Source organism: Callorhinchus milii, unplaced genomic scaffold (genome assembly GCF_018977255.1).
Source record: "Callorhinchus milii isolate IMCB2004 unplaced genomic scaffold, IMCB_Cmil_1.0 Scaffold5, whole genome shotgun sequence".
Lineage (NCBI taxonomy): Eukaryota > Metazoa > Chordata > Chondrichthyes > Chimaeriformes > Callorhinchidae > Callorhinchus > Callorhinchus milii.
Genome location: NW_024704746.1, coordinates 67,560,850 through 67,571,464, shown reverse-complemented (window position 1 = coordinate 67,571,464; position 10,615 = coordinate 67,560,850). Strand labels below are relative to the sequence as shown.

At 45.1% G+C, this 10,615-nt stretch overlaps 1 protein-coding gene across 1 annotated transcript; it reads left to right on the top strand.

The window, feature by feature from the left end:
• The first annotated feature begins 289 nt into the window (after positions 1–289).
• cdnf (cerebral dopamine neurotrophic factor) lies at positions 290–5,049 on the top strand. The gene is made up of 4 exons (XM_042335519.1): positions 290–415; positions 3,514–3,641; positions 4,123–4,264; positions 4,708–5,049. Exons 1-4 carry the CDS (start codon positions 322–324, stop codon positions 4,890–4,892), a joined length of 549 nt encoding a protein of 182 aa, XP_042191453.1. The 5' UTR covers positions 290–321; the 3' UTR covers positions 4,893–5,049.
• Positions 5,050–10,615: the final 5,566 nt, after the last annotated feature.

Sequence of the window (10,615 nt, the reverse complement as noted above, 5' to 3'; positions counted from 1 at the left end):
CGGGAGCGCGCGAAGCACGCCGGGATCGCACCGGGAGGACCAATCGGCGGACTCGGCTGGCCTCGTGGGGCGGGGCGGGGTGTGGCGAAAGGAGTCACTGACCAATCAGCGCCGGGGAAGGGGGTGGAGGGTGCATCCCATTCTGACCAATCAACCCCGGGATATCTTCGACCAATCAGCGCGGCGGCGGGTAGCGCGTCACTCGCCCTAGCAACAAGGGGGCAAAAAAAAAGCGCTTTGGTGTTTGAATAATTTCCGTTTAACGGTTTTTTTTTCTCTCTCTCCGTCTCTCGCGCTGTCTCTCCTGAGGGAAGCGAAGCAATGGCGGCGGCGGCGGCGCGGCGGTGTCTGTGGGGCTCTCTCCTCCCCTTGCTGCTGACTGCGGGCGCGGGGCGAAGCGAGGCCGACTGTGAAGGTGAGGTACCACACCCCACCCCTCCTCCTCCTGTCCCAGATCCTCCTCCTTCCTCACGACGCCGCCGCCGCCGCCATGTCTCCCCCCCTTCTTCTTCCCTCCTGTGAGGTGATGACTTTCGCCCTCCTCTCTCTCTCTCTCTCTCTCGCGCGTGTGTGTGTGGGTGTGTGTGTGGGTGTGTGCGCGCCTCCCACTCGCTCCCACTATTCATTAATTTCTTTTATCTATTTGTTCCTCCCCCTCCCCTCCCCCCCCCGATAATAACAATAAGAATAATAAATAAAACCTTTTCATTAAATCCGCCCAAAAAAAATCGCGTCGAGAGGCGATAAATAATCACCTCGCATCGCAGGAACAGGAGGAGGCCATTCAGCCCCTCGAGCCTGTTCCCCCTGACCGTCCAGCACACTGGACCGTCCAGCGCCTTGGGACGTCCCCCCCCCGACTTGAAAGACCGCTGTAATTTTGTTGTTGTTGTCGTGGTTGAGACCCTGACCTCACCAATGTCTATCCGCGTCGAGCGTCTTAATAACATTTGCTCGTTGTGTAACGAGTCCCTCAAGTCCGCGATCTTATAATAATTCCGCCTGACCCGGCAAAGCTCGCTTTGGGTCTGGCCGCCCGTGCTTTTCATACACAGTCGTCCTCGCAATCGTCCTCAAGGAAACTTGAGCCCCCCATTGAGCCTGTGGATGTTGGCCCCAATTATTAATGGGTTTATAGAAATATACGTTTGGCCGTGGATGGGGCTGTACCAGTCACGTGGAGTTCGCTGGACTTTACAGATACTTTACAAAAAGCGCTTTGAAAAGTTTCCCATGCGAGTATTATTATCATAGAGAGACGTGCTGGTGTCAGCTTGTCAAACACAGGTTTCACCCAAACATGTACACAGTATATCCTGTGAAGCGCTTTGACATGTCTCAATGACGTGATAAGGCGCTATATCAATGCAAGGATTATTATTATTATAGCCATACACGCTCTCTAATCCCAATTCTGTTCCCTTTTATATTGTTCCTCTTGAATGTTTCATCAAATGTGTATTATAAATGTTTCAGTCTCCAGCTCGAATAGTCTCTTGGCAGCAAAGTATTTTGTGTTCTAATATTCCTCTGTGTGGGGAAGTCGCCTAACCTTCCTCCTCAACTCTTCCAGTGACGATGCTAAATTTATACTCCCTCGTTATCAAATCACCAATCAATTGGAATAATTGCATTTCAAAGGTTCGAACCTGAATCCCACTGCTGAATCATGATTCCCAGTGAGTGAACTGAATTCATTTTGCTACGATTGTACATTGCAGCATTTTTGTAACTGAGGCAAACCCAAAAGGAGAACATTTGTCAGCTAAACAAAAGAACTGTATTTCCTGCCAATTCTGTTCTATTTGTTGAAGAAAGAATGGTTTGGGCAGTCAGGCAGTCTTGAGGAAATGTCTCATTGAGAGAGTTGATGCTTTGAGGTGTATGCCATTTGTAGATAACCTGTGTGAAGCAGTTTGAATCATGCAAATAACATGTTATAAATGTGTCTGACCTATGTAAGCATGTTTAGCACACACAGGCAGCGAAATTCATGAAGAGATACTAAAGACTCGGGTGCAGCAAGCGGTGCATTATAAACATTTTATGTACATGGTGAGTGTGTGTCTGTGAAGTCTTTAACATGCTTTTTGTAGGAACGCCAATCATAATCCTAACAAAGTGTTGAATTCATATCCTATATAAAATACGGTTTAGTTTATCTTGTTAATTATCTAACCTCTTGGGGATAATCTCCTCTGTTTGCCTAATCTGATGAATCTGTTTCTGTTTGTTTGTAATACAAAATTTCCCATTTCTCATGCAAATCATATCTCCACCCCTAGTGCATGGTGCAGGATAATCGCATTACCCTTCCATAATGCAGAACATTCGTTGAACCATGCCTTTTTGTCGTTTAATGATAACTCCAATGTTAGAGGGTGGAACATTGCTACAGAACACTATCACATTTAAGCAGATTTACTTTAAAGTTATGCCATTGCACTTCTTGTATAATGCTCTTAATTCATCCCCTCAAGTTGCTCCCATTACTGTTACTAGTATTTCACCCTGGTGTGGAATAGCTCAAAATATAATTTCGCACACGCAGAGGAGGTCACCCTCCGTGTAAATGTCATTTATGGTTGTTGTTGTTGTAAAGAAAATGAATAATTGTACTGCTGGGCATATAGTTGATTTAAAAACCTCATATACAAATATATATCATAACATTTTACTGAATTCCTAGTTGGGGAGAGAGAGAGAGAGCTCTCCATGTCCGTGTCCTTCCATGTCCATTCAGCCCTAAATTTTCTTGGTGTGAATTTTCTTGGTTTGGATTCTTGCAATTGACATAGCTATTATCACAAATGACTTCAGCAAAATTACTTTGGATTCATATTGATTTGAAGGGATTTTTTCAAGATTAAATTACTTGTATTCGTTCACAAATGAAGGCAGTGTAAAGTTTTAAATTTGGAATTTAAAACTATGCACATCTGGAACTCTCTCTCTCCCCCCCAAAAAGGCTGTATATGCTGAATCAATTGAAATTTTCAAGACTGAGGTGGCTAAGATGCTTGTTAGGTCAGGATATTAAGGGATATGGGGCAAATGCGGGTAAATGGAGTTGAGATACAGATCATGATCTAACAGAATGATGGTATAGACTCATATATTTGTACAGTAGGTTTTTAAATCTACATAGCCTACTTATGTTCCTATATTTTAACAATGCTACCATTGAAAATAGGGTACTTTTGCCTTGACATTCTCTGTTGGTGTTACAATAATTTGTATGAACACTTTTATCGGAGATTTGTGAGCATTTTAACGTTTGAGACAGGCCAAAAGGACCACATCGGTCTTAAGCTCCTGTATGTCTTATCAACCGAGAAGATTCAACCTATATTAATAGCTTCTTATTTCTACAAGTAAAGACAAGTTGCTCACTTTGTGTGTGTGTGTGTGTGTGTGTGTGAGAATACAAGCTTAGACTTATCTCAGACTTAGTATTTTCTGAGACATTTAATTCCCAGTTTTGACTGTTTTTTCATATTTTCTGGTTCTCAGTATGCATTGGATTCCTGGATAAATTCTACAAATATTTGCAAGCCCAAGATGTAGAATTCACACCAGAATACATCGAAACAGAATTAATACTAATGTGCGAGAATACCAGAGGAAAGGAAAACCGCCTGGTAAGTGTGCAAAGTGTGGACACAGAATTCCGGTTCAAATTCAACAAAGAAAAGACATAATAATCCTTGCATTTTGTATAGGGCCTTATCGCATTGTCAAAACTTCGCAAAGCGCTTCACGGAATACACTGTAAAGTGGATTGACTGTATATTTTGTGTGTGAAACGTGGCAGCTAAATTACTTCACAAACACTATCTAATATCTATTTAAAACAATTGACGAGTGAGTTTAAGCGCTCCAAGTCTCTACCTCGCATGAAGGGCCCTTTAAAGTGCAAGTTGTTGTTGAGTTCCTGTTACATTCTTGAGATTTTTGTTAAGAGTTTAACTATCTGACAAGTAACTGGATGACTTCAGCTTTGCTGAATCAGACAAGATGTATCTTCTTGCTTACTCTACAAATACACACTGCACTTTCAGTAAACCTTATTTTCCGCATGTGACAGGCGCTTGATCAAATGTAACTGTATTTTTTCTGCAGTGTTATTACATTGGAGGAACAAGTGATGCAGCGACCAGAATTATCAATGAAGTCGTCCGTCCTCTGAGTGCCCACGTGCCGGTTACTAACATTTGTGAAAAACTGAAGAAGAAAGACTCTCAGATTTGTGAACTCAGATATGGTACAGCAGCGGCCTTTCCCTCTATTAATAATAATAATCCTTGTATTTGGTATTGGGCCTTATCATGTAATTGAGACGTCTCAAAGCGCTTCACAGAATATAAAGTGCGGCGACTATTTTGTGGGCGAAACGCGGCAGCCAATTGGATTGAGGGACCACATTATTTTTGGGGGAAGGAATTATTACTCCCAGAAAGCAATCCGCCAATTGACCAAAACCAGGTTCCGAGAGCTCTTTACGATGTTAAGTAGAAAAATAAAGTTGTACTTAATGTTATTATTTTTATTATTATATTTGTATTATTATGTCATGTCTACGCCTGCAGTGATAAACAACTTGTATTTATATAGCGCCCTCCGCGCTGGATGGCGTCTCATAGCACTTAAACAAAGCATGATGTTGTATTGGTTAAATGGTTAAACGGCTGTGTCCTTGTTCCCCAGATAAGGTGTTGGATCTGACCAGGGCTAAGCTCTCAACAATGCGAGTGGCTGATCTGAAAAGGATCCTGGATAACTGGAGCGAGGTGTGCCGGGCTTGTGCGGAGAAAAGCGAATTTGTCGATTTAATCTTGGCATTGGCACCCAAGTACAGCTCTGACTTCATAGATCCCAAAGATGATCTATAAACAGCGCACACCTAGGTTTCTAATAAAATCAATTAATAATAAATCAAATTAAAGTATTTATTTAGAAAGGCCAGTTGGAAGCTATAATTTATTTTCGATCTGTATATGCCATGCATAGCATGCTACAAAAATAAATTTGCTACATATTTTACCAGTATTTTCAGTGAATTTTCTTGGGTAAAGTGATGGTGAAGGGAGTTTTAGGAACATAATCTGTGCTTCAGAAGTCTGTAATCTTAGAAGAGAGTTTCTCCTAGTGTCCTGGCCAACAATCTCCCTGAGTAAAAGTTTGTCATTCGCTTCATGGCTGTTTGTGGGATGTTGTACACAAATTGGCTGCCGCGGTTGATCACAAAAAAATTACAATCGCTCCACAGCACAATGTGATAAGGAGCTATATCAAATGCAAAGATTATAATTATTAAAAGACTCATTTTTCCCAGGCAACTTTCTGGAGCAATGGCAAACATTCGCCCTCAAAATACATAGTCACTACACTTCACAGTCAAATCCCATAAAGCGCTTTGGGGCATCCTGACGTGAAAGGCACTAAATTAAATGGATAATTATTTGACCACGCAAATGTCAAAAGTATTGTTATTTGACCGCACTTCTGTGTGCAGAATTTTCTTTTGCTCACTTCTAATCAGTCTAGCTTTGATTTGGATCTTACGTCCCCTTGTTGGGCCTTCTCTCTTCCTGAAGCCAATGAGCTCTCTGTGCCCCCAGAGTACTTTATAATCTTGTTATTAAATTATTATTAAAGTAACTGTTTCACGAATGCAGCACTATTTATTACCCTTTCTCAAAGACAATTGCCTTGAGTGGCCACGATGGGGCGCTCTTCAGCAATTTCGACCATTGTGGCCATTACAAGGTATTGTATATTTTGGTTCATTAACAATAATAATAATAATGTTTTGCATTTGATACAGAGCCTTTCGTATCAGGAGGATATTGGAAAATGCTTCTCAGGATCTACTGTAAAGCGCAGTGACTGTTTTGTAGATGAAACCGGCAGCTATTTGCACAACGCCATGTCCCCACAAACAGCCATGAAGTGAGTGACCAACAACAAATTATGTTTCTAATTGCACCTTTCACGTCGGGAGGACGTCCCAAGGCGCTGGACAGTCAGGATTTACAGGATGTTGGTATCAGGGAGGTGGAGGGTAGGAGTAGGAGGGTGACCGAAGGCGCAGTCGAACAGGAGGGTCTTGAGACAGATCTTGAAGGAGCCAAGCGAGGGGCAAGGCGAAGGGACTGTGGGATGGAGTTCTAGAGGGTGGGGGCGAAGAGATGGGCGGGGAACGTGGAGCAGGCCAGAGCCTGCTGAGCGGACAGGTCAGTAAGGAGACAGGAAGGGGCAATGCCATGGAGGGCTTTGACAGTGATTTTGAACTCTATCCTCTGGGGAGGTGGGGAGCCAATGGAGCTGGGTGAGGATGGGGGTGATAGGTTCATGGAACTTGATAAAAATTAATACTTAACCATTCGGTTCTAGGGGTTTTGAATCAAATCGATTTTCTGCAACAGCAAAAAAGCGGTTAAAAGCAGAGACTGGGTAAAGAACTTTGGAAAGGTATTTGCTTTGTGAATGCTCTGTATTGCACAAACATAGAGGTGAGGTTAATAGATAATGAGGTCAGTATTGTGATCTTACTTGACTGAGACTTCCAGAGTTCTGGATGATCTGCAGCTTGTGGAGGAAGAGTTGGGGAGGCTGGCGCAATATAGCCTGGACGTGATGAATGTGTGGATGAGGGTCTCGGCAGCCTGAAGGGAGAGGGATTGGTGGCGGCAGATAATATTACGGCGGTAGTGGAAAGCTGAACTGGTTAGAGCACGGATGTGAGGTTTAAAGGACAGCTGAGAGCCAAACAGGCCACTGAGTTTTCACACCGGCTCAAAATATCACACCAAAATGCAAAGTTGTTACATTTCATAGTAAAGTGTGTGTCAGCCTGGCTCAGTTTGTACCAGCACTTTACTTCTGAGTCACAAAGTTGTAGGTTCAAGCCCCCATGTTGGGATTTTGAATTCACAATTTAGGCTGATGCATTGTTGGAGATGCGGTCCTTGAGATGAGACTTTAAACCGAGGTCCTGTCCATGCGGTGGATATTAAAGATGTTATCACTGTGTAGCTCTGTATCTCTATTTAGCTCCTTAGGCAAGTTTCCTTACTCCACACACCTCTGTTTACCTACTACCTAGGTCACAGGTAGAAAGGGGCAATCCCATGGATGGAGGGCTTCGACAGCAAGGACAAGGATTTTGAACTCTGTCCTCTGGGGGGGGGGCGGGGTTGTTAGTCAATTGGTGGTTCACTTTCAGGTGGTAAGAATACCTCACACAAAAATGTGGTCACTTAATCCACGACTATTTGTGGGACATTGCTGTGTGCAATTGACTATCGTATTTCGCGCACAAAGGGTATAGTCTTTACAGTATATTCTGTGAAGAGCTTTGAGACATCTCAATGATATGATAAGGCGCTGTATTGAATGAAAGAGTGTTATTGTTATGTAACTATTTAACTCTATATATCTCTGTAGCTCTACTTAGCTCTATGTGGCTGAATGTATCTGGCTGCCGTGTTGGGGTGGTGAGCAGCAATAATGAAGACACAATGAGCCTTGTGAGCTTTTGCTGTGCTGCAAATTGTCTTTGAGGTGAAACCGCAGTTAAAAGTCAACTCTCTTGTGTACCAGAGGATATCACTGTTTAACATCTGCTGCCAACCCCTTCCCCTGTACCATTGCCCAACTAAACAAGATCAGTCTGATTAGTCTGTTGTGCTGTCATCCTCGCTCACAGTTCTTAGTTACTTGGGCGTTGGTTGTTTTTTCGATCAGATAATGTTTGCAGCTTTTTCTACATCGAATAGCCTTCATATCATTCCTTTATTTAAGAATCGTTAATAATAATTCTTGCATTTTAAACAGCTCCTTATCACGTCGTTGAGATGTCTCAAAGCAATTTACAAATGTATTGTAGGCGAAATACAGCAGCCAATTGCACACAGCAACATCCCACAGACGGTCCAATTTTTTTTATTTTTGCAGGGATTATTATCCCCACAAAGTATCTGCCATTTGACTGACAACTGAGTTCCTACTTGCTGCTAGGTTAGCTCATAGTCTAAGCTGACGCTCCAGTGAGGTGCTGGGTGAAGGGTGGGGGTCGGAGACGCTGTCCTTCGGAGGAGACGTTAAACCTCACTCCCCGTCTGCCTGTTCAGGTGGACATTAAAAGATCCCGCGGCGCTGTTCGAAAAGAGAAGGGAGTTTCTCCCTCTCCCCGTCCTAGCCGACAATCCCCCAGATACAATCGGTCACTCATTCCGCGGCTGTTTGTGGGGACGCTGCTGTGCGCAATTGGCTGCCACGTTTCGCCCGCAAAAGACACATACTTTGCAGTGTATCCTGTGAAGCGCTTTGAGACTTGATAAGGCGCTGTATCAAATGCAGGGATTATTATTATTAATAATAATATTAAAGGCAAGTTGTTGTCGAAACAAACAACGTTTGAGCCAACGCACAAATGCCTCCTTCGGAGCCCGAAGATTAAATATTTAATGGCGTGTAACTGTAGAACGAGTGCGATCTTCCCTCCATAGCGTTGAATGAACAGAATGTCAGGGCCGATTGCTTTCTCATAGTCGCAGGTAACTCAACGCCTGTGTGGCTGCTCTCGAGAGTCAACAGCCTTGACGACACTCAATCGCTCGGCAGGGGAAAGACCTCTGTCCCTGTAACACTGTAAGCTTTCATTGTGTATCCAGGCCTTGTGTATCCTGGCTCGTTCAGTTCAATGTGTTTGCAAGCGGGAGGGAGCTGAGCTGGTGAAATGCCTCTGCATCCGTGCTCCGCTCTGCTGCACTGCTTCGGGGGAGCCGGCGAGAGCGGGGGGCAAGAAATGCCAGCGCTAGACCCCCTCCCCACCCCCAGGCTGCAACCCCCACTGAGCCAGCCCGGAACCCTGCCAGCCCAGCCCGCGGCCCCCACCTGTACCCAGCCTGGGCCGGTTGGTATGGGGGCCGAGGTGGAGGGGAGGCTTGGACGCCCCTCATCTCGGGGTCCGCTGATTACCGGTGAGTATCCGGACTGTGTTCCCACCGACCAAACATCCGCACCCAAGGAATCCCAACGCCAATCCACAAGCCAGTCAGCTGAAGGTGAGCGAGTGTTCTGTCGTGTGTGCGCGCGTGTCACGATGGAACACATTTGTGTGTCCGCCTGGTTCAGTGGTAGCTCTCTCTCTCGCCTCTGTAGTCAGAAGGTTGTGGGTTCAAAACCCCCACCACCACCACCAAAAGTCAGGACTTCGAACCACACAGTCCAAGCTGACGTCCCAGCGCAGCACTGGGGGTGGTGTTGCATTGACGGAGACGCCGTCCTTCAGATGAGACGTTGAACCTCACTCCACGTCTGCCTGCTCAGGTGGACGTTAAAGATCCCGCGACCCTGCTCGAAGGGAGAAGGCAGCTTCTCTCTCTCTCTCTCCCGGTGTCCTGGCCAACAATCCCTCAAATAAATTTGGTCATTCAGTCCACGGCTGTTTGTGGGGAAGCTGCTGTGCGCAATTGGCTGCCGCGTTTCACCCACAATATATACAAGTCACTGTACCTTACGGTATATGCTGTGAAGCGCTTTGAGACGTCTCGGCGACCTGATATATATCAAATGCAACGATTATTATTGTTCGCCCAGCATCCTGCTGCTTCTCTGTGTGGGTGTTTTTTTAAAAAAAAACAAACGGTAAAATAATTTTGCATCTGTTTTTTTTTCCTCTACATGGCAGCCTTTTCTCGGAACTCATGCTGCGGTTTGTGACTGGGGGGAGGGGGCAGGGGATTGCAGGGGAGGGGGGAAGAAGTGGTGCGGGGGCCGGTGTGTGGCCTGGCATTAGGAGACCCGGTAAGAGATAAAGATAAATTGCCAGGTAATTTCCAACCAGCTGTTCCCCACCACTTCCTCCCCACTTCTCACTGTGACTCATCGCTTCAACAACCTGCCCGCCTCGCTCCCTCCTCTCTCTGTCAGTAGGTTATGGGTTAAAGCCCCAAGTCAGGAATTACCCCCCTTCCTACCCTATTCTGCTACCACTACCCCTTCCTCTTTTTCCCCCCACTCACCCCCACCCCCAAAAGTCAGGACTTTGAATCACACAGGGGTGTTGCATTGACGGAGACGCCGTCCTTCGGAGGAGACGTTAAACCTCACTCCCCGTCTGCCTGTTCAGGTCAACGTTAAAGATCCCACGGCCCTGCTCAAAAGGAGAAGGGACTTTCCCTCTCTCTCTCCCCGTGTCCTGGCCGACAATCCCCCTAACAAAATTGGCCACTCACTTCATAGCTGTTTGTGGGATTTTGTTGTGCGCTAAATTGGGTGATGTGTTTGCCTGAAAAATAAAGTCACTACATTTACAATATGTCCCGTGAAGCACTTTGAGACGTTGTTCTCTGACCCTCAGCCTAGATGTGATGAGCCCCTGATGTGATAAGGCGCTGTATCAAAAGTAAGGATTATTATTATTATAAATAATTTGTTCTTCCAGTCTCTGAGCCACACTGAGGTTTAAATACCATTAGTTAACTCTCAGCCTTGAGAACTGTTTGTCTGTATCCCCAGAGAACCTCGGTTGTGTGATATATTTAGTTCTCTGTCACTGTTGCATCAACAGATGTAAGTTGTGTAACAGGCAATTGGCTCTGAAATG

Excerpts from the sequence above, each read along its gene's own strand:
- cdnf (XM_042335519.1), top strand. The coding sequence starts at position 322 with ATGGCGGCGGCGGCGGCGCGGCGGTGTCTGTGGGGCTCTCTCCTCCCC. Across the intron at positions 3,642-4,122 it reads GAGGAAAGGAAAACCGCCTG|TGTTATTACATTGGAGGAAC; the intron begins GTAAGTGTGCAA and ends TTTTTTCTGCAG. Across the intron at positions 4,265-4,707 it reads GATTTGTGAACTCAGATATG|ATAAGGTGTTGGATCTGACC; the intron begins GTACAGCAGCGG and ends CTTGTTCCCCAG.